The sequence below is a fragment of the Gobio gobio genome (assembly GCF_949357685.1).
Source record: "Gobio gobio genome assembly, chromosome: 11".
NCBI lineage: Eukaryota > Metazoa > Chordata > Actinopteri > Cypriniformes > Gobionidae > Gobio > Gobio gobio.
The window spans coordinates 271796-297920 of record NC_137104.1 but is presented as its reverse complement, the minus strand read 5'-3'; the positions used below and the strand labels follow the sequence as shown (position 1 = coordinate 297920).

Sequence of the window (26125 nt, the reverse complement as noted above, 5' to 3'; positions counted from 1 at the left end):
TGTAAAAAAAAAACACATACACACTTTCCCAGGATTAATCTTTATTTGCAGTCGATATAAACGTGTGTGTGTGTGTGTGTGTGTGTGTGTGTGTGTCAGTTGAAGGAGTCGTTCCTCCCGAGGTTTATCCGTGTCTACATTGGGATTTTTCCCGCCGCTGTTCTTGAAATAGACGCATTATGAAAAGTGAAGGGAATAAAATGATCTGTTGCCTTCAGAAGCGGCCGCTTCACTTCCTCTGGGAAACAGACGCCTTTTGACCAGCTGTACAATCACATGATCAGTTTATTGAACCGTAATCGATCCTGATCTCCGACAGGAATGAGGCGTCCGTCTTCAGAAGTCCTTATAATGCAGAAGCCTGGAGACAAGAGACGACAAGCTTTATACACACACACACACACACACACACACACAGAGTGTAAAATCAGCGCTCCGGTGCTCTAACACTAAATAATGACATCCCTACCTCAGATTTGACCATTTCCTGATTTTTAAATGAATTTGACTGAAACACTCTCACGAAAGTTAACCATGGTTTTATTATAGTAAGAATGTAGCAACAATGTTTTATTGGTTTTTTTTTCGTGGATTGAATTCCATTTGTATTAGTTTTACTACTAACACCATGATTAAAATACAATAACGATGTTTATTTATTTGTATTAAAACCATGGTTAATATTCACGACAGTATTAAATAGACGAATGAATGCGCAGTAACTGCCTCAGAGAAAGTCAGCGATGTTAAACTGAACTCATCTTCAGCAGTAATGAGAGTGACAGATACTGTAGGCTGCAGTCAAACCACTGTCAACGCAAAACGACACAAATATTTAACTTCACGTTCAGCAGAGTTTGATCAGTTCATCTCTTCTCCTCTCTGAAGATGTCCAGATGTTGAAATCCTCTTCCAGATGTGGATTTTAAGTGTTGTTTGTTGAGCTAGGTGTGATGATTAACTCATTCATAAGCGGAAGAATCGGCCGCTGCTGGTGTTCAGCTCCTCTGTGATAAAGCCTTTACACGTGTTCTCTAAACGAGTCCATGAATCTGGAGCTGATCTTACAAACCGCTTTATAACACACTAACACACTCACTCACTCTCACACTCACTCTCACACTCACTCTCACACTCACTCTCACACTCACTCTCACACTCACTCTCACTCTCACACTCACTCTCACTCTCACACTCACTCTCACTCTCACACTCACTCTCACACTCACTCTCACTCTCACACTCACTCTCACTCTCACACTCACTCTCACACTCACACTCACTCTCACACTCACACTCACACTCACACTCACTCACACACTCACACACTCACACACTCACACACTCACACACTCACACACACTCACTCTCACACTCACTCTCACACTCACTCTCACACTCACTCTCACACTCACTCTCACACTCACTCTCACACTCACTCTCACACTCACTCTCACACTCACTCTCACACTCACTCTCACACTCACTCACACACTCACTCTCACACTCACTCTCACACTCACTCTCACACTCACACTCACTCTCACACTCACTCTCACACTCACTCTCACACTCACACTCACTCTCACACTCACTCTCACACTCACTCTCACACTCACTCTCACACTCACTCTCACACTCACTCTCACTCTCACTCTCACACTCACTCTCACACTCACACTCACTCTCACACTCACTCTCACACTCACACTCACACTCACTCTCACACTCACACACTCACTCACACACTCACTCACACACTCACTCACACACTCACTCACACACTCACTCACTCACACACTCACACACTCACAGTACCTGAAGAGCAGAGCCTGGCCTTTATTATTGGCCACCGAGTAGAATCCGCTCCGCGGGGAGAAGTCCAGACTCCGGCTCTGGAAGAGGGTCTTCTTGTTGAATTGTGGGAAATTGGAGAACACTGTGAAACTTGGAAGGTGGACCTAAAAGAGAAAAATATCAATTATTTTGCAGCTAAATATCCCAAAAAAACCATCTACCACCACTGTGGTCATAAATGAAGAATTGAGCCCTGAGCTTAAGGGATTACAAATGTATACATTGTCATATCTACGTTCCAATGTACTAGAATATAACTGAAAACATTATCTATATTTGTGTTTTACATTTTGAAGTAAACTTGAGGAAATTCTAAGGAGAGGCTGTGTAAGTGTTTGAGACATTAAGTCTTTTGTCTTTATGCACTTCCTGACCATTTAGCACCAGCTCAGGGATTGGTGATGCTCTGTCGGAGCAGGTTTCCCTAAACCTGTATTTCCAGGCCTGTTCCTGTTCTCTTCACTGTTTCGAAAATGAGCACCATGTGTCTTTAGTGACTTTTGGAGCCCCTGAGTGGCCGGCTGATGGAATCTATGCGTTTGAGTGACACAGTTATGCGGATTAAATCAAGCATTGTATGGTTTAGAGCGTCTCCTCTCCTGCTGTGGAAATGTAGATAAAATACAATGTTCAACCGGCTTTAGTCAGACTTGGAACCTCAGCGGAAAGACAGCACGTTTTTCTCAATAAAGAATCCAGCTGAAGAACCTGTGCAAGATCTCCTGGTCTCCACTTGAAGAAGAACAGAACTCAGCTGCTCTTCATCAGAATGTCAGTGATTTGGACTGTAATTCCCGCAGGTTTAGTCGCGCCGCTGAGAGATATATATAATGCAAATGATATGCAGTCCCTCATATATTATTCTGATTGGATAATAAGCTCATGATCACGCACCAGCCGGTTGGCCTCGTCCTCCATTCGTGATGCGATGGCCAGGATCTCGTCGCTGTGGTTGAAGGTCAGAGAGGTCACAGGGGTCAGCAGGTTCATGACGGCCTTCAGCGGTTTAGGCTCCGCCTCCAGCAGGCAGTCCTGCTGAGAGTAGATGTTCACCACTCCGGCCTGAGAGCTGCAGATCAGAGGAAAGCACAGATTACCCAGCAGCCCTCACTGAGGGGCGTGTGATGATGTCACGGTCATGTGATGCTCAGGAGACTCACCCACAGGCCAGATATGAGCCGCCCCTGGACAGAGCAAGAGCCGTTCCTCTGACACAGCCTTCATCTGCAAACCTCTTCAGACATCTACTGCTGCGGACATCCCACACACACACCTCGCCCTCCTCTGACACACACACACACACACACACACATCAGTAACATCTACTGCTGCGGACATCCCACACACACACCTCGCCCTCCTCTGACACACACACACACACACACACACATCAGTAACATCTACTGCTGCGGACATCCCACACACACACCTCGCCCTCCTCTGACACACACACACACACACACACATCAGTAACATCTACTGCTGCGGACATCCCACACACACACCTCGCCCTCCTCTGACACACACACACACACACACACACACATCAGTAACATCTACTGCTGCGGACATCCCACACACACACCTCGCCCTCCTCTGACACACACACACACACACACACATCAGTAACATCTACTGCTGCGGACATCCCACACACACACCTCGCCCTCCTCTGACACACACACACACACACACATCAGTAACATCTACTGCTGCGGACATCCCACACACACACCTCGCCCTCCTCTGACACACACACACACACACACATCAGTAACATCTACTGCTGCGGACATCCCACACACACACCTCGCCCTCCTCTGACACACACACACACACACACACATCAGTAACATCTACTGCTGCGGACATCCCACACACACACCTCGACCTCCTCTGACACACACACACACACACACACACACCAGTACTCATCCAGACCAATGAGCCGTGGCGCCACTATAGTCATGACATGAGGACGGGATCCTGAGACTCACCGGAGTTGGCGAAGATCTTGCTTCCATCTGTGGTGAAAGCGGCTGCACACACATTCCCGTTCATCTTCACACTGCGAACCACTTCTCTGGACTGAAGAGACACACACACACACACACACACACACACACACACACACACACCATCACTAGTGATCAACCGATATATCGGTTAACCGATATTTTCCCCGATATTTAAGCATGTTACCGTAATCGGATATCGGTTTTGTAATATCGGATTTACCGATAAACAGCGCCATCTTGTGGGCGTTTTGAGAATTGCGCGCAGGATCGCCATTACAGCGCATCTGAGGCGAGACTCTATTTAACACAAGTCATTAATACACAAATTAGATGTTACATAAATGCCTGAAGTCTAGCTGGTTTATTCAGGATTTGACGGATTATTGTCCATGTCTCATGTCTCGTCTCTTATGGTGCGTTCACACCGGACGTAAATCAATCGCGCGAATCGCATGTTAAGTCAATGCAGAGACGCGAAATGGCACTCTGCGGCGCGATTCACGCGAGTGAGGTGGCGCGAAGGACGCGAATTGAACGCGCGATTCGTGGGAATCGCTCAAGTTGAAAAATCTGAACTTCGGCAGATATTTGCGCCGCGTAAACCAATCAGGAGCTTGCTCTAGTAGTGACAACAATGAGGAGAAAATCTGTATATTAATATCTGGTTCAGACGATATGATTATCACTGTGATAACATTAAATGACATGAAACACAACCCAGTCTCTTTTTGTTAAATGCAAGTTTATGTTTGATCAATAATACAAAAGTATAAGTAAAAGGTATAATAAGCTACACATGAAATAAAGCAAACAATTCAGTCAAACATTCAAAGTCAGAGCTAGTCGGCTACAACGCTAACGTACAGTTAAAGCCTAAAAAAATAAACAAGTAATGAAACTTATCTTTGCCCTCAGACTAAACGATTCGCCAGGAAACAAATTATAGATCCATGAGAGCAAAGATCGGCCGTTACAAGACGAATTATATCTGGAGCCGCCACAGAGTCATCAGAGCCGTCTATTCGCGTCTCTGCATTGACTTCACATGTAAATCACTCGCGCGAAACGCTTCATTCGCGTCCGGTGTGAACCGCTATAAGTCTCGTGGAGTCGCCTGTGTTTCGGGTTGATGCTCAGGAAATGCTCCACTGCATATATAACTTTTACAAGATTCACTTGTTTAAAACACCAGAATTAATTATATAAACATTAATTCGCTAATATACATCGAAGTAAACAACTCTATGGGTATTAATTATTTATCATCTGATGTGATGACGATTTCAAAACACGGCCTCATGAAGCTTCGAAGTGTTATGAATCAGTGAGTTGAATCATGATTCGGATCGAGTGTCAAACCGCCAAACTGCTGAAATTTGCCAATCCAAACTGCTGAATCGACTCACTGATTCATAATGCTCCAAACTGCTGAATCGACTCACTGATTCATAATGCTCAAAACCGCTGAATCGACTCACTGATTCATAACGCTCCGAACCGCTGAATCGACTCACTGATTCATAATGCTCCAAACTGCTGAATCGACTCACTGATTCATAATGCTCAAAACCGCTGAATCGACTCACTGATTCATAACGCTCCGAACCGCTGAATCGACTCACTGATTCATAACGCTCTGAACTGCTGAATCGACTCACTGATTCATAACGCTCCAAACCGCTGAATCGACTCACTGATTCATAACGCTCCGAACCGCTGAATCGACTCACTGATTCATAACACTCTGAACCACTGAATCGACTCACTGATTCATAACGCTCTGAACCGCTGAATCGATTCACTGATTCATAACGCTCTGAACCGCTGAATCGACTCACTGATTCATAACGCTCTGAACCGCTGAATCGACTCACTGATTCATAACACTCTGAACCGCTGAATCGACTCACTGATTCATAACACTCTGAACCGCTGAATCGACTCACTGATTCATAACGCTCTGAACCGCTGAATCGACTCACTGATTCATAACGCTCTGAACCGCTGAATCGACTCACTGATTCATAACACTCTGAACCGCTGAATCGACTCACTGATTCATAACGCTCTGAAGCTTCATGATGCCGTGTTTTGAAATCGTCATCACTATATAAGTCGTTATTTAGGGTTTTTTTGCGCACAGAAACTATTCTCGTCTTCATAAAGTTATTGTAGAGCCGCTGTAGTGAGATGGACTTTGTAACTTTAGTCTTTAGTGTCTTTTAAGGGTCTTGAGAGTGTAAAGTTGAGCCAATGGAGGCCTTTCAGAGCATCAGATTTACACTAAAATATCTTCATTTGTGTCTGAAGATGAACGGAGGTCTGACGGGTGTCCAACCACATGAGGCTCAGTATTACGCTACATTAAAAGCAATGCTATTTATTGATTTAGTTTTTTAATTGGTTAGAATTACTTTTATTTGCTTTGATTAGGTGGAGAGAAAAAAAAGGTAAAATAAATAAAGATTTTATTTTTTAAACAAAAACAGTTCATCAACAGTGCACTTGTTTTATGTTTAGCTCTTTCAGACGCTCTAGTTATTGGTGTATAAATAAGATGTGTTTTGTTTTCTATGAAAGGAGGGAGTGATTGTTAATAAAATGGTTTGTTCAGTTCAGTGGTGTGTAATCGTGTCACAAACAGAAGAGTAACAGTAAATAAATATCGGTTCTGTATATCGGTTATCGGCACATAAATACAAAAATGATCGGTTCTAAAAACTCAATACCGGTCGATCAGTAATCATCACAAGCACTGAAACACAGCTAATGTTGGATTGAGTGGATTTAGCAGTGCTAGCGGTGATCATATGAACTAGCGTCTGATTCTGGGTCAGTGGAGGCGTCTGAGGTGAGCCGTACCTTTGTGGTCATGAGGTGGAGAGAGCCTGAGGAGCCGGAGAGGAGGAGGAACTTCCCATCCGGAGAAACCTGGAAGTCCGACACACTCTGCTCATTCAGCCCTGAGACACACACACACACACACACACAGAGGAGATTAGAGTCCGCTCGAGAGCCACACACACACTCTCTCACACTCACACTCACACTCACACTCACACTCACACTCACACTCACACTCACACTCACACTCACACTCACACTCACACTCACACTCACACACACACTCACACACACACTCACACACACACACACACACACACACACACACACACTCACACTCACACTCACACTCACACACACACACACACACACACACACACACACACACACTCACACTCACACTCACACTCACACACACTCACACACACTCACACACACTCACACACTCTCACACTCGTTTCCTCACCTCGGACGAGAGTCACAGGGATGATCTTGCCTTCCATCATATCGTAGATGTAGAAGAGCTTGTTCTTGAATCCAGTGGCCACGATATATTCCCCATCAGAGCTGAAGGAAGCCATCTTTACTGGGAAGTTCTGCAGATGGATGGTCTGGATCTTTGGGTTGCTCTTGCCATCGACCTGTTCAGAGTGAATGTCAAGGTGATCTTCTACAGTGACGGTCATTAACTCATGTTCTGACGTCACAGGGACAGATCGTGTCTGACCAGAGGCGAAGCGAATCAATGCGTTTGTGGAAGAAAAATATCCATATTTAAAACTTTATCAAGTAAACTTTCGGCCTCCGCCTTCTGTGTAAAAGTGTTGAATGTTGAAAGTGAAACTCCAGATGTGTGTGTGACGTCATGACGAGCGGAGCTGAGCGTTAGTCTTTCCATCCGCAGGAGAACTTTACACACTTCCAGAAGCTGAACAGGGAAGGCGAAGGACGAAAGTTTACTTGATAAAGTTTTAAATATGGATATTTTTCTTCCACAAACGCGTGGATTCGCTTCAGAAGGCCTTTATTAACACCCCAGAGCCGCTGGAGCAGTTATATGACACACAGATGCACTATGCAACTATGAATCCAATTCTAACGCTTGGATTAGCCTGGACTTTTGTAATATAACTCAGATTATATTCGTCTGAGAGAAGAATGTCACACACACCTCAGATGAGCTGAGGGAGAGGAAATCATGGGCTAATCTTCATTTTTGGGTGAACTGTCCCTTTAACTCATGATCTGCACTTCTAAAGCATTCATTTATCTTTGTTCATTCCAACATTTACTGATGCATTATTGAAGTCTTGCTAACATTAGTTAATGCTGTGAACTAACATGAACAAACATGAACAGCTGGATTTATATGAGCTAACGTTAATGAAGATGAACAGATGTTGCTCATGTTAACTAATACAACATTATAGTAAAGCGTTAACAAATAATGTTTAATAACCAGCTCAGTGGAACACAGTGTATATGACAATAAACTAGGGCTGCAGCTATCGATTCTTTTTGTAATCGATTAATCTAGCACTTAATTGATCGATTAATCTGATTAAAAAATCTGTGTTTTTAAACAACCAAAACAAATAATGCATATAACGAAAATGAAGAGGAAAAGCAATTTAATTTATTAATATGCACAACAGGTTTCATGCTGTAATCTAGCCCTGACATCAAAGTAAATCTCTTTAATGTAGATTTCTACACCTGCAGCATTTACCATTAGGCTACTAACAATAATATATCATTTCTGGGGTGAGCCTATTTGCTATGGCAACCTAGCAACCTGTGTCTGTGTCTGTGTGTGTGTGTGTGTGCGCGTGTGTGTGCGTGAGGCTTCATTGCAGTTGGTACAGCAGAAATACATACATTCATTTTCAATAGAGCGCTGCATTTGACTTGCATCACTTGCATTGCGGTGTATTTTAGGTGAAGCATCCGTTCGAAAAATCTCGTCACAACATCGCGTCCGGTGTTTACAGTGAAGGCTGAAATTATTGTTGCGTGGCTACAAAACAGTTTAAGCATATGTGATGCATTGCCACGATTGGTCTGACTGGCGCGAGAGAGAGGAGGGTGCATGCGTGTGTGTGTGTGTGTGATGGGTAGGTTTAGGGGCAGGGGCAGTGTGTGTGTGTGTGTGTGTGTGTGTGTGTGTGTGTGTGTGTGTGTGTGTGTGGGGTAGGTTTAGGGGCAGCGGCAGTGTGTGTGTGAGTGTGTGTGTGTGTGTGTGTGTGTTGGGTAGGTTTAGGGGCAGCGGCAGTGTGTGTGTGTGTGTGTGTGTGTGTGTGTGTGTGTGATGGGTAGGTTTAGGGGCAGGGGCAGTGTGTGTGTGTGTGTGTGTGTGTGTGTGTGTGTGTGATGGGTAGGTTTAGGGGCAGGGGCAGTGTGTGTGTGTGTGTGTGTGTGTGTGTGTGTGTGTGTGTGTGTGTGTGTGGGGTAGGTTTAGGGGCAGCGGCAGTGTGTGTGTGAGTGTGTGTGTGTGTGTGTGTGTGTGTTGGGTAGGTTTAGGGGCAGCGGCAGTGTGTGTGTGTGTGTGTGTGTGTGTGTGTGTGTGTGTGTGTGTGTGATGGGTAGGTTTAGGGGCAGTGTGTGTGTGTGTGTGTGTGATGGGTAGGTTTAGGGGCAGTGTGTGTGTGTGTGTGTGTGTGTGTGTGTGTGTGTGTGTGTGATGGGTAGGTTTAGGGGCAGTGTGTGTGTGTGTGTGTGTGTGTGTGTGTGTGTGTGTGTGATGGGTAGGTTTAGGGGCAGTGTGTGTGTGTGTGTGTGTGTGTGTGATGGGTAGGTTTAGGGGCAGTGTGTGTGTGTGTTCGTGATGGGTAGGTTTAGGGGCAGTGTGTGTGTGTGTGTGTGTTGGGTAGGTTTAGTGGCAGCGGCAGTGTGTGTGTGTGTGTGTGTGTGTGTGTGATGGGTAGGTTTAGGGGCAGTGTGTGTGTGTGTGTGTGTGTGTGTGTGTGTGTGTGTGTGTGTGTGTGTGTGTGTGTGTGTGTGTGATGGGTAGGTTTACGGGCAGCGGCAGTGTGTGTGTGTGTGTGTGTGCTGGGTAGGTTTAGGGGCAGTGTGTGTGTGTGTGTGTGTGCTGGGTAGGTTTAGGGGCAGTGTGTGTGTGTGTGTGTGATGGGTAGGTTTAGGGGCAGTGTGTGTGTGTGTGTGTGTGTGTGTGTGTGTGTGTGTGTGTGATGGGTAGGTTTAGGGGCAGTGTGTGTGTGTGTGTGTGATGGGTAGGTTTAGGGGCAGTGTGTGTGTGTGTGTGTGTGTGTGTGTGTGTGTGTGTTGGGTAGGTTTAGGGGCAGTGTGTGTGTGTGTGTGTGTGTGTGTGTGTGTGTGTGTGTGTTGGGTAGGTTTAGGGGCAGTGTGTGTGTGTGTGTGTGTGTGTGTGTGTGTGTGTGTGTGTGTGTGATGGGTAGGTTTAGGGGCAGTGTGTGTGTGTGTGTGTGTGTGATGGGTAGGTTTAGGGGCAGTGTGTGTGTGTGTGTGTGTGTGTGTGTGTTCGTGTTGGGTAGGTTTAGGGGCAGTGTGTGTGTGTGTGTGTGTGTGTGTGTGTGTTGGGTAGGTTTAGGGGCAGTGTGTGTGTGTGTGTGTGTGTGTGTGTGTGATGGGTAGGTTTAGGGGCAGTGTGTGTGTGTGTGTGTGTGTGTGTGTGTGATGGGTAGGTTTAGGGGCAGTGTGTGTGTGTGTGTGTGTGTGTTCGTGATGGGTAGGTTTAGGGGCAGTGTGTGTGTGTGTGTGTGTGTTCGTGATGGGTAGGTTTAGGGGCAGTGTGTGTGTGTGTGTGTGTGTGTGTGTGTGTGTGTGTGTGTGTTTGTTTGTCTGTCTTTGTGCTTTTGATTGACATTTCGACTCATCCAGTTTTCTACATAATAATGGTCTCTCTTATTCGGGTTAGTTAAACTCTTTTCCGGCTACCCTAATCTCGAGAGTGCCGCTCTGAATCGCTGAATCGACTCACTGATTCATAACGCTCTGAACCTCTGAATCGACTCACTGATTCATAACGCTCTGAATCGACTCACTGATTCATAACGCTCTGAACCGCTGAATCGACTCACTGATTCATAACGCTCTGAATCGCTGAATCGACTCACTGATTCATAACGCTCTGAACCTCTGAATCGACTCACTGATTCATAACGCTCCGAACACTGAATCGACTCACTGATTCATAACGCTCTGAACCGCTGAATCGACTCACTGATTCATAACGCTCTGAACCGCTGAATCGACTCACTGATTCATAACGCTCCGAACACTGGATCGACTCACTGATTCATAACGCTCCGAACACTGAATCGACTCACTGATTCATAACGCTCCGAGCTGCTGAATCGACTCACTGATTCATAACGCTCTGAACCGCTGAATCGACTCACTGATTCATAACGCTCTGAACCGCTGAATCGACTCACTGATTCATAATGCTCTGAACCGCTGAATCGACTCACTGATTCATAACGCTCTGAACCGCTGAATCGACTCACTGACTCAACGCTTCGAAGCTTCATGATGCCGTGTTTTGAAATCGTCATCTCTATACAAGTCGTTATTTAGGGTTTTTTTGCGCACAAAAACTATTCTCGTCTTCATAAGGCGGCAGTGGCTCAGTGGTTCATGTAGGTTGTCTACAAACCGGAAGGTTGGTGGTTCGATCCCCGGTTCCACCTGACCAAGTGTCGAGGTGTCCATGAGCAAGACACCAAACCCCAGCTGCTCCCGACGAGCTGGATGGCGCCTTGCATGGCTGACACCGCCGTCGGTGTATGAATGAGTGTGTGAATGGGTGAATGTGAGGCAAAAATGTAAAGCGCTTTGGATGTCCGTAGGTCTGTTAAAAGCGCTATATAAATGCAGTCCATTTACCATTCATAAAGTTATTGTAGAGCCGCTGTAGTGAGATGGACTTTGTAACTTTAGTCTTTAGTGTCTTTTAAGGGTCTTGAGAGTGTAAAGTTGAGCCAATGGAGGCCTTTCAGAGCATCAGATTTACACTAAAATATCTTCATTTGTGTCTGAAGATGAACGGAGGTCTGACGGGTGTCCAACCACATGAGGCTCAGTCATTAATCACACAATTTACATTTTTGGCTGAACTAACCCTTTAAGAGCTGACCTGAAAGAGTGATATGGAGTGATCCAGCGCTGCGGTCATCAGGATCTGAGCGGACGGGTGGAACTGGACTGTGGTCAGCTGATGCTCAGATGGATCTTCACTGTTGCCGTTGGAGCACTTCTTTATCTGCGGCAGAAGGAGGAGATTGAGCAGAACTGGTGTTTATTCTGAGGAAGCTGCTTTAGCTCCTGATGAACACACACCTGGATCTCTCCTCTGGGCAGGCGGTCCGACGAGCCGATGAAGTTCCCCGTCCGCCGCATCAGCTCTTCATCATCATCATCATCTTCACTCTCAGCAGCTGCTGCGGAACAAGGGTCAGGCGTTTACACAAGCCGCGTTTACATTACCCTTCAAATTGCGCAAATTGAAATTGCGAATTGAAAATACGGCCAATGGAAACGCATCAATTTCGCAAAAACTCCCATATATCGCAAAAAAGTTTTTACGCTCGCATGAGGTGGTTTTTCAGGCAATTCGAAAAAGGAAATTTTCGCAAAACTGCAATGGAAACAGTTTTTCCGCATTTACAGGTCAGCTGGTCACGCATTGCTCTCACACACGGCCTACATATCGTTTTTTTTCCACTCATGTACGAGATCTTATTGTGGTTAAAACGACATATATTTTCTCCTAATAAGGAAAGTGGCGTAACTTTATAATGACGGACCCGGTGCAAACACAAATATCATAACTATCTATAGGCTACTGTAATTATGACATATATTCAAGAAATGTATTAAAACAAAGACGCTGTAGTTTCAGCCTTGCTCAAAGACCAGGTCAATCCATTCCCGACGATCTTGGTTTGCTTCTTATTTATTAAATATAGCCTACAGCCAAATAGTTGATTAAACATTGATCAAAATTAAAATACAATTTATACTAAACGAAATTAACTTTAAAGAAAGACTTTCTACAAAACACAATTCAATTGTGCTCAAAATCCACGTCTCCAGACATATGCGCATCTGATTATGTGCTTTACTCATGCTGCTCACTTTTCATAATCAACATATGAAATTAAAAGATTATAATATTTAGACATAGCCTAACTATATGAAACTAAATAGGCTACGTTTTCTTTAACCCTCTTTCCGTCGAAATCGTTGTCGCCTTTTGATGGATTTTTTCCTTATTCCAGCGGAAACTCAAAATACTCACGTCATTTTTATCCATACAGATCAGTGTAAGAAATTATAAACTATAAACTGTCTACTTTTATTAGTTTACACTCACGATAACAGCAAAGGCCGTGACTCAGGGAACAGATTATTTTACACTCCACTCCAAACGCTGTCTTCATTTCAAAAATATATTTTGTTTATTAAACGCAAAGTTTTTCATTTCAAAAGCATTTCTAAATTCAGTTTATATTTCCAAAAAACGAAATTCAGAGCCAAAATAACGAAGTGGTAAAAAAACGTTGAGTTATCACCATCAAAGTCAATCTTCTCGCTCGTCTCTGTGTGTGGCGATGCGTCACAATAACCTGCGTATGTAAACGTCGATCATTCTTTACAGATGATGGTGTGATTGGACAGAAGACGAGTTCTTTATTAAACTCATAAAAAAACTATAGAATATAAAATGCCACAATTGATCATAACACCTCATAAGTGCCGCTCAAGTATAAGTGCTTTCCTTCAGCTATAACACACACGTCTCTTTCCGCTAATAATAATGGCGTGCGGTGGCTGGATAAACATAAACATAACATGCGTAGCCTGATTTTTGGAATGATTTATCACGAGAGGAAAAAAAATGTTTTAGTCGCATAACATCAGTTAATGGAAACGCTGTCATTTCACAATATTTTTTTGTCGACTTTTAGAAAATATCGCAAAAGTTTTGCGCAAATGTGTAATGGAAACGCGGCTACACACACACAGCTGATCACACACACTCCTTCAGTAATGACCTTTCTTCCGCCGCTTGGTCACGCCCTCCTCCGCCCAGCTGGGTCTGCCGCCCATGGCTTTCTGAAACCTGCAGAACCAATCAGACGCTTTATCTTCCAGGTGAGTTTCACACACACACACACACACATCGTCTCATTGGGCCAATCACTTACTGCTCTTTTAAGCGCTGCTGTAGCTTCTGTTTAGTCATCTTGGCTTCGGCTTCACTCTTTTTAAAGTCTCTGCGAAACCGATGCGTCATGTCAATCCTGAAACACACAAAGAGCTGATGATTACACACGAGAACTCAACATAAGCAGAGCTGCAGACTGAGACTAAAGGGCGTTGGTGGCCTTATTTCCTGCTGGCAGGGATGGCTCGATTCCACAATCTAATACTGAAGTACTGATATTAAATCAATAACACACAGGGTCTGAATTTTGCTGCGGGTATTGCACATAATTTTACTCACTCTCGCAAGTTTGGGGTTTATGAAGCGGGAAATTACCGCAAATGTTTATTATTAAATGAATCAACAAAGATTAATCACATCAAATCAGGCATTTGTTTGCTATTTTGTCAAGAGGTAATTTCAGCATTATTGCACATCTCCATTCTCTAGCTCTCAAAATCAGCAGATCGCTTCTGTCTTTAAGACATCGCACCTACACTAAAGCATCCGAGCGCTCAAACACTTTCACTGTCGTTTCGGGAGCTTTTTAACGTCTTTTTAAACATCGCCAATCTGAACATGCAAGCGATTTTATAGAATTTCGTAATACATGGTATGAGAGCTTTTCTTTGAGAGTTTTCTTTGTGCTCATACCAACAAACACACACACACACACACACACACACACACACACACAAGCCTAAAGAGCTTGCACATTCCTAATTAAGCCGTTTTTCCTTCGTCAAATGCACACAAAATTATGTCAAAAATGTCCATCTTTAGTGAGTCGTCACATAAACACAGTTGGTTATGTCTTTCGCGGATGTAAATAGTGCAATAGTATGCGTGCAAATCTAAACATCACTGGTTGAAACGAACGCTGGAGATTTCATGATATTTAAACGATACGATCTTATGTATGTGCGTTGACGAGTGTTAAAGAAAATAAATGTCTAACTTAGTTAGATGGTTTGATTTATGCCCTCACCTGTCGAACTCTTAGAAGACAGGAATGGCGAGTGAGCGATGCTTGGCGAGGTTTGATGGTTCTTCAGCAGTTTTATAAGCAAAGTAATTCAAAATTTCACGTCTAATCCTCTCTTTATTAATGAGTTTTGTGCGTGTTGAGTGAGAATCAACTGCTGTATTCATCTTGTTCCTCTATGGCACCACATTTGCCGGTTTCGCATCAGTTTGTGTAGCGCACATCTAGCGGTGAACTTCGGAACAGCAGCATATACAGAAATGAGCAAAATCATGATATCGTACCGTTGGAAATAAAATGTATACTGGTATTTTCCCAGTACCGGTATACCTCGCATCCCAACCTGCTGGTGTGACTAAATGTTGTTAGAGGTCTCACTGGAGCCCGACTGATTTAAACATTATTTAAATCACATTTAGTTTTAGTAGTGTGATTATTAAAGTATTTTAGATGTTTATTCTACATGTGTAGCGCATTAATGGCGGGAGAGGCGGGACACCGCAAGCACTGGGAAGCGCGAGGGGACAAAATTAAGAGTTTCAGTGACATTACTACATTAAACCAGAGATGGGCACTCGAGTCACATTTTAGGAGACTTCAGACTCGACAAAAAAAAGACTCGTTAAATTTTAAAAACAACTCAAGTCTTTAATCCTTATCTATCGTAAAATTAAAAAAATTCTTCATTTGAATGTATAATCTCTGCTTCACATGTCATGATGTGGTAGATCGGACCCTTGTTATAGAAGTTCATTACAGATGTCCGTGTAGAAGAGTCCCATGAAACATGACCGGATCCATCGTGCCATTTGTTCTCTCATATGGATTTATTACCGTGTCAGATCGGCTAAGAATGTGTGGAAACGAGGTTAGTGACATTAAAGGGATAGTTCACCCAAAAATGAACATTAGCCCATGATTTACTCTCCCTCAAATCATCCGAAGAATAGAATTTGATTAATAGTTGCTCTGTTTTTGAAGTCCATAAAAAGTGGGAAGGCGGAGGCCGAAAGTTTACTTGATAAAGTTTTAAATATGGATATTTTTCTTACACAAACGCGTTGATTCGCTTCAGAAGGCCTTTATTAACACCCCAGAGCCGCTGGAGCAGTTATATGACACACAGATGCACTTTTTATGGACTTCAAAAACAGAGCAACTATGAATCCAATTCTAACGCTTGGATTAGCCTGGACTTTTGTAATATAACTCAGATTTTATTCGTCTGAGAGAAGAATGTCACACACACCTCAGATGAGCTGAGGGAGAGGAAATTATGGGCTAATCTTCATTTTTGGGTGAACTATCCCTTTAAGAGCACATCTGCTTTACTGTGGTGTGGCTCTTTTGGATCGCCAGCCTGAAAATCGAACCTTTAAACCTAGCACTATATTTTACTTTATCAATCTATTGGCAGCTTTTCTCTCTTACTGTAGACACGAGAGAGAGATAGAAAGATGTTAATCCATTTATTGCTTAAAGCGCATATCTTAACGTATCACAGTCAGCATGCGGACAGTTTCCTATTAACTAGAAACAACTAGAAACGTTGGGTTTGATTATTTTCTGATGTCTGTCGTCAATAACAACGCTGTGTAACAAACGTGACTGGCGCCATCTTGTGTCCACTCAGCTTCTCTTTTCTCTTTTACATTATAATGGATTATAACGTAAGGCTGGATGTATCCCTTACATCTTAGGACTTATTACAAACAAAACAGATAATAGAAAATAGATAATAGAAAAGCCATATTTTTGTCTATAAAAAAATAAAGATTTTTTTTTTCATAAAATGAGACTCGACTCGGACTCCAGATGAAAGACTTGTGAACATCTCTGCATTAAACGACTATATATATATATATAATGTAATGGGGGAATATTTGCGGGTCCTGTTAATAATACACTAATAATTATAATATTTTAATAATAAATTAAAAGAAAAAACTCTTTATTTTGGCTTAAAATATCGGGATACATCTCGAATCATGACACGAGTGTATCGTTACACCCCTAGTTTCTATATTTAGAAGCATAAAATGATGTTTTCTCCTGTGTTGGCGTAGGGTTATAAATGATTTACCGTATAAATATGATAAAATACATACATCGTGTTCCCAGACGAACCCAAACTCACAGCATATGCTCCACACATGTGGATGATACTTTTTATTTAAAGGATACTTTAAACCTTTAAATAAAAGCTTTACACAGTCATATACAATAAACGAGCTTGCACAGCGACAGGAAATAAACATTAACGCAAAAAACCTGCCGACCTCACCAGAGCATGAGCGAATCAGAGCGGAGCTTCACTCATGACCGGTTAAATGACGAGCTCAAATCCCTCCGACATGACATTTCTCTGTAGCTGACTATACTTGCAGCCATTAAAACACGGAATTAGTTTCAGTTTAAATATTATTTTTGTTATTTCATTTACGTTGAAAAGTGAACAGGACACATGAGATGCATAATGTCAGAAGACGGGTCTTCAAGAAGTTCAATAACACTTCAATAAGTTTGGTTAAAAGCCTTTCTTTAAAGTGAATTTAGTTTTGTATAAATTGTATCTTAATTTTAATCAATGTTTAATCAACCAAATTGCGCGGATTTAATAAATAATAAGCAAATAGCCTATAACAGACAATGACATGGATGCGGCGGTGCAGCGTGATCAACAGCTTAAAGGAACAACTAGAAAAGAAGAAAAGCTTTATTCCGGTTCAGCCCTAACTCTGCATTTCAGATAGAGCTGTATCTGATCCAGCATGTCAGAGGGAGTTCTGGGTTGAGCGGAATGAGCTTCAGAAATTAACAGAATCATTTTAAAAAGATAATAATTCAACAAATAAATAATACTTTTTAATGGGCCACTTTAAATTTTAAAAATGAATAAAATGAACTTAAATTTGCATTGCATTTGCAATCCTTTGCAGCCCCCCAGCCCCCCCACTCACACATGCTACTTTAAAACCAGTAAAACCAGTCCAGCTGTGGATTGAGGTCGGCCTGATATTTTTATATGATGAAAAAAACTATTCCAGTTCTTCAAAGCTTCAAACGGATTCAGTGTTTTCGTTTTGCATCTTAATTTGTTAATTATTTAAGTGAAAACTATTTAGTGTAGGCCTATTTATTTTATGCTTTTTATTGATATTTATTGAGTTTTTCTCAGTTGTCAGAAACGCTGCAACATGTGCTGATGTGAATCAAGTTCTGATGTTGATCTGATCTGTGCTGATGTTTACACAGTAAAATAAACCCGTGGATAAAGTGTCTCAGACACTCTTCAATTGTATATTTATTTAATGCCAATTCAATATTATAATCTTATCAGTTAAAGGTTAATAATCGGATAATGAGCGGCGGTTGTCGGTCGGCAAAATGAACCGTTTTGAGCATCTCTAAAGCTCAGAGCTTCACTGTTAAATGTCCAATAAACCAACATGTGCTGTTAGCCTTACTCTTCCTCCAGCTCATCATCCTCATCCTCCCATGCGGCTCTTCTGGGTCCGGGACGGCCCTCGCCATCCTCTGAGGAAACACTGCTCGCATCATCATCATCATCATCATCCAGTAACGAGCGGCCGGCCTGTGGAGGGGTCACACACACACACACACACACACCATCATCATCACCATCATCATCATCCAGTAACGAGCGGCCGGCCTGTGGAGGGGTCACACACACACACACACACACACACACACATCAGTTCATCGTAGTGTTAGACCGATATATCGGCCGATATTTGCGTGTATTTTTACGTGTATCGGCCGATATAAGGCTGCTGTGTTCACCGATATTTTCCCCCTGCATTATTTGCAGACAGGCGTCCACAGGGCAGCTCTCACCGTCTGCAAACTCTCTCGCTCTCCCTCGCGCATATTAATCAAAATCAGCTGAGAATTGACACGATGGTAAAGGTGGAAAGACTGAAGCTTCACGTGGAGCATTGGGAGATTTTCTCCTGAATTGCCGCTGGTGTTGCTCTAGAGATTCAGTGAAGCACCTACACTCTAAACAATGCTGGGTTAAAAATAACCCAAGTTGGGTTGAAAATGGACTAACCCATCAATTGACCTATCGGTAAGCCCCGCCCCCCTTAGCTACTGTTGCTAACTCGGACAAACAAACGGAGTTGCTATATCTTACAATGTACAGCTGTCAGTGTGAAAACCTTATCCTGAGATGTTTTTGGACAGAGATTGTAGCGTATATCCCGTCCGAATGATGGCCAAACTTAACTGATGGTTTATCAAGTTTATTACATAGTTTTTCACTCAAACAAATCATCTGAGGCGTTCGATGGGAGGGGCTTACCGATAGGTCAATTGGGTTGTTTTAAGCAAACATTTAACCCAACCGCTGGGTCAAAACAACCCAATTGCTGATTTAGTCCATAACCGAGCATTTTTTAGAGTGTAAGCATTAAATGACTAGGTTGTAAATAGTTTTAAATAAAGTATAGTACAGTCAGTGTTAGGGATGAAACGATTACCGGTTTCACGATAAACCACGATAAAATTTAGTGATGGTTAGTAATATCGTATAAAATTTAATTATCATTAAAACCGCGTGTGATTATCACGATTGTGAAAACTCGCGGTAAATCTTGTCCAGTCAGCGTCAGTCTGGCGCACCGCTGTTTCTGAATGAGGAGAAATGGAAGAAGGCAGTGACAGCGCCTGGGGATTGTTCAGCCTCTAAAAGGACCAAATCTGAGGTGTGGTCATATTTTGGCTTTTACAAAAGTCCTGAGGGAAACTTAATCTAAGATGGTCACCCTTGTCTGCAGAACATGCCAGAAGAAAGTCGCTGTAATAGGGGAAACACTTCAAAACTACGAACGCAAGGCAAGTGGACTTTGACCTCAATACCAAACCTACGTCTGGCAAATAATAACGTGAAGCGAACAAACAAGTTCGGTAAAGACTAGGGTGACATTTAAGGGATAATAATCAGGGCTTGACATTAACAACCGCCATTTGCGAGTGTAACGTTATTTCGGCTGCACACTAGCCACTCTGGCTGTTGAACTTATTATAGTCTTCTCAAAAGCCGTCTGTTATAATCGCGTTGCGCATTATAACCACTCACACGTGTTTCTATTGAGTTTATGAAAGCGACGTCGTCTCATAATCTGAGGCGTTCAGATTAGCCAGAGTTATAACATAAATGTTCAGAGCGCGCTCACTCGCTGAAATCTCTCAAAGCAGAGATAAACGTGCGATGTACGCAGGAGATTCACTCATCATACAGTGGTTGACTGTTTTTGTTCTATTTCAGCAGCGAAAATGGTTTCAAACAAACACAGCAGAACCACAGCGCATCCATGAGCGCATCTGATATGACTGGCATAACGCTGGTGAATTTAGGGACCGTCTCTAAAGTTACACACAGCATTGGTAACGTTATACACGTTTCTGACTTCAATAGCATTTGAAGGGAATGACAGTCATAAAACTGACTGTAAAGTGTTCATCTAGGTGTCAGGTATGATGCACACATTTTGAAATTTAATAAAATAAACTGTCAAATCATATGGAAATATGGATATGCATTATTTCACTAGGATACTGTTTGGGCTCTTACACAAAAATATGCTATATTTAAATGCATCATTGCTGAACACTGATGAGAATATTGCTTGAACATATTTACAGAGATAATATTAGAGATTATATTTACGACAAATTATTATTATTTATGCGTTATGCGTTGCTATTGACGACGGCCATTATAAGGAAGGAAATCTCACAGATTAGAATCTATCTTAAAAAAGTGCATAGAGCTGCTTGATTTATTTGTTGTTTGTTGATTTCAAATCTAAAACTTGTTTAAATGTTTTAAGTGTGTGCATCTGTTCTTTTTGAACACTTTCATCTTGTTTGAACAAAACCGTGATAATATTGATAACCGTGATCATTTGGGTCACTATAATCGTGATGTTAAATTTCCATACCGTTTCATCCCTAGTCAGTGTGCACTTTATTATGCTGCTCGCTTGTTGATACTGTGTGCAATAGTGTCATTATTTTATTTATGCTTAAATATTTATTTTCAGAATTTATTTTCACCACTGAACTCTTTTTCTTCTTGTTCTACCTCACCTGTTTTTACTATTTGTTAAATATTGTTTTTTTTTTTTGTTCAATAAATGTTCCTTTTTTAAATTATCATCATGATCATTGTCATTTTTATGTTGTAAATTAAGGGAGCAAAAGCAGTATCGGCTCCAGAATATCGGCAGCCCGTATCGTCATCGGCTAAGGAAAAAAAATCGGTATCGGCACTAAAACATCCATATCGGTCGACCCCTAGTTCATCGTCCAGTAATGAGGGGTCACACACACACATCAGGTCATCGTCCAGTAACGAGCAGTCACACACACACATCAGGTCATCGTCCAGTAATGAGGGGTCACACACACATCAGGTCATCGTCCAGTAATGAGGGGTCACACACACACATCAGGTCATCGTCCAGTAACGAGCAGTCACACACACACATCAGGTCATCGTCCAGTAATGAGGGGTCACACACACATCAGGTCATCGTCCAGTAATGAGGGGTCACACACACATCAGGTCATCGTCCAGTAATGAGGGGTCACACACACATCAGGTCATCGTCCAGTAATGAGGGGTCACACACACACATCAGGTCATCGTCCAGTAATGAGCGGTCACACACACACACACATCAGGTCATCGTCCAGTAATGAGGGGTCACACACACACATCAGGTCATCGTCCAGTAATGAGCGGTCACACACACACACACACACATCAGGTCATCGTCCAGTAATGAGGGGTCACACACACACACACATCAGGTCATCGTCCAGTAATGAGCGGTCACACACACACACACATCAGGTCATCGTCCAGTAATGAGGGGTCACACACACACATCAGGTCATCGTCCAGTAATGAGCGGTCACACACACACACACATCAGGTCATCGTCCAGTAATGAGCGGTCACACACACACACACACATCAGGTCATCGTCCAGTAATGAGCGGTCACACACACACACACACACATCAGGTCATCGTCCAGTAATGAGGGGTCACACACACACACACACACATCAGTTCATCGTCCAGTAATGAGGGGTCACACACACACATCAGGTCATCGTCCAGTAATGAGGGGTCACACACACACATCAGGTCATCGTCCAGTAATGAGGGGTCACACACACACATCAGGTCATCGTCCAGTAACGAGCAGTCACACACACACATCAGGTCATCGTCCAGTAATGAGGGGTCACACACACATCAGGTCATCGTCCAGTAATGAGGGGTCACACACACATCAGGTCATCGTCCAGTAATGAGGGGTCACACACACATCAGGTCATCGTCCAGTAATGAGGGGTCACACACACACATCAGGTCATCGTCCAGTAATGAGCGGTCACACACACACACACATCAGGTCATCGTCCAGTAATGAGCGGTCACACACACACACACACACATCAGGTCATCGTCCAGTAATGAGGGGTCACACACACACACACATCAGGTCATCGTCCAGTAATGAGCGGTCACACACACACACACATCAGGTCATCGTCCAGTAATGAGGGGTCACACACACACATCAGGTCATCGTCCAGTAATGAGCGGTCACACACACACACACATCAGGTCATCGTCCAGTAATGAGCGGTCACACACACACACACACATCAGGTCATCGTCCAGTAATGAGCGGTCACACACACACACACACACATCAGGTCATCGTCCAGTAATGAGGGGTCACACACACACACACACACATCAGGTCATCGTCCAGTAATGAGGGGTCACACACACACATCAGGTCATCGTCCAGTAATGAGCGGTCACACACACACACACACACACACATCAGGTCATCGTCCAGTAATGAGGGGTCACACACACACACACATCAGGTCATCGTCCAGTAATGAGGGGTCACACACACACATCAGGTCATCGTCCAGTAATGAGGGGTCACACACACACATCAGGTCATCGTCCAGTAATGAGCGGTCACACACACACACACATCAGGTCATCGTCCAGTAATGAGGGGTCACACACACACATCAGGTCATCGTCCAGTAATGAGCGGTCACACACACACACACACACATCAGGTCATCGTCCAGTAATGAGGGGTCACACACACACACACATCAGGTCATCGTCCAGTAATGAGCGGTCACACACACACACACATCAGGTCATCGTCCAGTAATGAGGGGTCACACACACACATCAGGTCATCGTCCAGTAATGAGCGGTCACACACACACACACATCAGGTCATCGTCCAGTAATGAGCGGTCACACACACACACACACATCAGGTCATCGTCCAGTAATGAGCGGTCACACACACACACACACACATCAGGTCATCGTCCAGTAATGAGGGGTCACACACACACACACACACATCAGGTCATCGTCCAGTAATGAGGGGTCACACACACACATCAGGTCATCGTCCAGTAATGAGCGGTCACACACACACACACACACACACATCAGGTCATCGTCCAGTAATGAGCGGTCACACACACACACACACATCAGGTCATCGTCCAGTAATGAGCGGTCACACACACACACACATCAGGTCATCGTCCAGTAATGAGGGGTCACACACACACATCAGGTCATCGTCCAGTAATGAGCGGTCACACACACACACACACACATCAGGTCATCGTCCAGTAATGAGCGGTCACACACACACACACACATCAGGTCATCGTCCAGTAATGAGCGGTCACACACACACACACATCAGGTCATCGTCCAGTAATGAGGGGTCACACACACACATCAGGTCATCGTCCAGTAATGAGCGGTCACACACACACACACATCAGGTCATCGTCCAGTAATGAGCGGTCACACACACACACACACATCAGGTCATCGTCCAGTAATGAGCGGTCACACACACACACACACATCAGGTCATCGTCCAGTAATGAGGGGTCACACACACACATCAGGTCATCGTCCAGTAATGAGCGGTCACACACACACACACACACACATCAGGTCATCGTCCAGTAATGAGCGGTCACACACACACACACACATCAGGTCATCGTCCAGTAATGAGGGGTCACACACACACACACACATCAGGTCATCGTCCAGTAATGAGGGGTCACACACACACATCAGGTCATCGTCCAGTAATGAGGGGTCACACACACACACACACACACATCAGGTCATCGTCCAGTAATGAGGGGTCACACACACACACACACACACACACACACACACACATCAGGTCATCGTCCAGTAATGAGCGGTCACACACACACACACACACACACACATCAGGTCATCGTCCAGTAATGAGGGGTCACACACACACACACACACACACACATCAGGTCATCGTCCAGTAATGAGGGGTCACACACACACACACACACACATCAGGTCATCGTCCAGTAATGAGGGGTCACACACACACACACACACACACATCAGGTCATCGTCCAGTAATGAGGGGTCACACACACACACACACACACACACATCAGGTCATCGTCCAGTAATGAGGGGTCACACACACACACACACACACATCAGGTCATCGTCCAGTAATGAGCGGTCACACACACACACACACACACACACATCAGGTCATCGTCCAGTAATGAGCGGTCACACACACACACACACACACATCAGGTCATCGTCCAGTAATGAGGGGTCACACACACACACACATCAGGTCATCGTCCAGTAATGAGGGGTCACACACACACATCAGGTCATCGTCCAGTAATGAGCGGTCACACACACACACACACATCAGGTCATCGTCCAGTAATGAGCGGTCACACACACACACACACACATCAGGTCATCTTCCAGTAATGAGGGGTCACACACACACACACATCAGGTCATCGTCCAGTAATGAGGGGTCACACACACACACACATCAGGTCATCGTCCAGTAATGAGGGGTCACACACACACATCAGGTCATCGTCCAGTAATGAGGGGTCACACACACACACACACACACATCAGGTCATCGTCCAGTAATGAGCGGTCACACACACACACACACACACACACATCAGGTCATCGTCCAGTAATGAGCGGTCACACACACACACACACACACATCAGGTCATCGTCCAGTAATGAGGGGTCACACACACACACACATCAGGTCATCGTCCAGTAATGAGGGGTCACACACACACATCAGGTCATCGTCCAGTAATGAGCGGTCACACACACACACACACATCAGGTCATCGTCCAGTAATGAGCGGTCACACACACACACACACACATCAGGTCATCTTCCAGTAATGAGGGGTCACACACACACACACATCAGGTCATCGTCCAGTAATGAGGGGTCACACACACACATCAGGTCATCGTCCAGTAATGAGGGGTCACACACACACACACATCAGGTCATCGTCCAGTAATGAGGGGTCACACACACACATCAGGTCATCGTCCAGTAATGAGGGGTCACACACACACACACACATCAGGTCATCGTCCAGTAATGAGCGGTCACACACACACACACACACACACACACACACACACACACACACACACATCAGGTCATGATGTGTTCACTGGGATTCGAACCCACGACCTGCTGATAAGCTACAGAAGGGACACCGCATTTCTAATGTATGGATGGTTTATTTCTGGGTCATACGCACAATATGTAAGATTTTTGGATTTAAAAATATCTAAAAAAAACACTAGACCAGTGTTATTGTGTTGACTCGTGTACATGATCCCAAATGTTCCCAAGAATGTTCCACTTTAACACACTCTCATGCCATCTCATGTGTTCTTGTGGGTTATTGTTGAGCTGTGAAGTTGTGATTGGTTAAGGTTCGGCTGTACCTGCGCGAGGCTGTCGGTGAGCCGCTCCTCGGCGCCGAACACCAGCTCCTCCAGCCGCCTGACGGACGCGTCCTCCCCGCCGAGCGTCGCGCACAGCGCCGCGTGCTCCTGCGCTCTGCGCCGCTCCTCTGACGCGACGCCCGGGCCTTCGCTCGGCGGCCTCTTCGCGCTCCTCCTGGCGGTTCTGGCGACAGACTCTGGCGGATCCATCACGGCCGACCTTCCGTTAATAGAGGATCTCTGAGTTCTGGAGGATAACACACGTGCGCTGCTCTCGCGCTGCTTCCCGTGTGTGTGTGTGTGTGTGTG

At 44.2% G+C, this 26125-nt stretch overlaps 1 protein-coding gene across 3 annotated transcripts; it reads right to left on the bottom strand.

The window, feature by feature from the left end:
- Positions 1-21: 21 nt before the first annotated feature.
- utp18 (UTP18 small subunit processome component) lies at positions 22-26125 on the bottom strand. Of its 3 annotated transcripts, none has more exons than XM_079829054.1 (13): positions 25817-26125; positions 18361-18488; positions 13910-14005; positions 13757-13824; positions 12039-12136; positions 11836-11961; positions 7186-7360; positions 6738-6838; positions 3855-3945; positions 3018-3141; positions 2752-2926; positions 1819-1961; positions 22-361 (listed from the first exon to the last, which is right to left on the bottom strand). In XM_079829054.1, exons 1-13 carry the CDS (start codon positions 26024-26026, stop codon positions 337-339), a joined length of 1560 nt encoding a protein of 519 aa, XP_079685180.1. In that variant the 5' UTR covers positions 26027-26125; the 3' UTR covers positions 22-336. The 3 variants fall into 3 exon arrangements, with proteins under 3 accessions (XP_079685180.1, XP_079685179.1, XP_079685178.1); XM_079829053.1 differs by having other exon boundaries at positions 12039-12139; positions 25817-26120; XM_079829052.1 differs by having other exon boundaries at positions 28-361; positions 18361-18566; positions 25817-26110.

Excerpts from the sequence above, each read along its gene's own strand:
- utp18 (XM_079829052.1), bottom strand. The coding sequence starts at position 26,026 with ATGGATCCGCCAGAGTCTGTCGCCAGAACCGCCAGGAGGAGCGCGAAG. Across the intron at positions 18,567-25,816 it reads TCACCGACAGCCTCGCGCAG|GCCGGCCGCTCGTTACTGGA; the intron begins GTACAGCCGAAC and ends ACCCCTCCACAG. Across the intron at positions 3,142-3,854 it reads CAAGATCTTCGCCAACTCCG|AGGAGGGCGAGGTGTGTGTG; the intron begins GTGAGTCTCAGG and ends TGTGTGTGTCAG.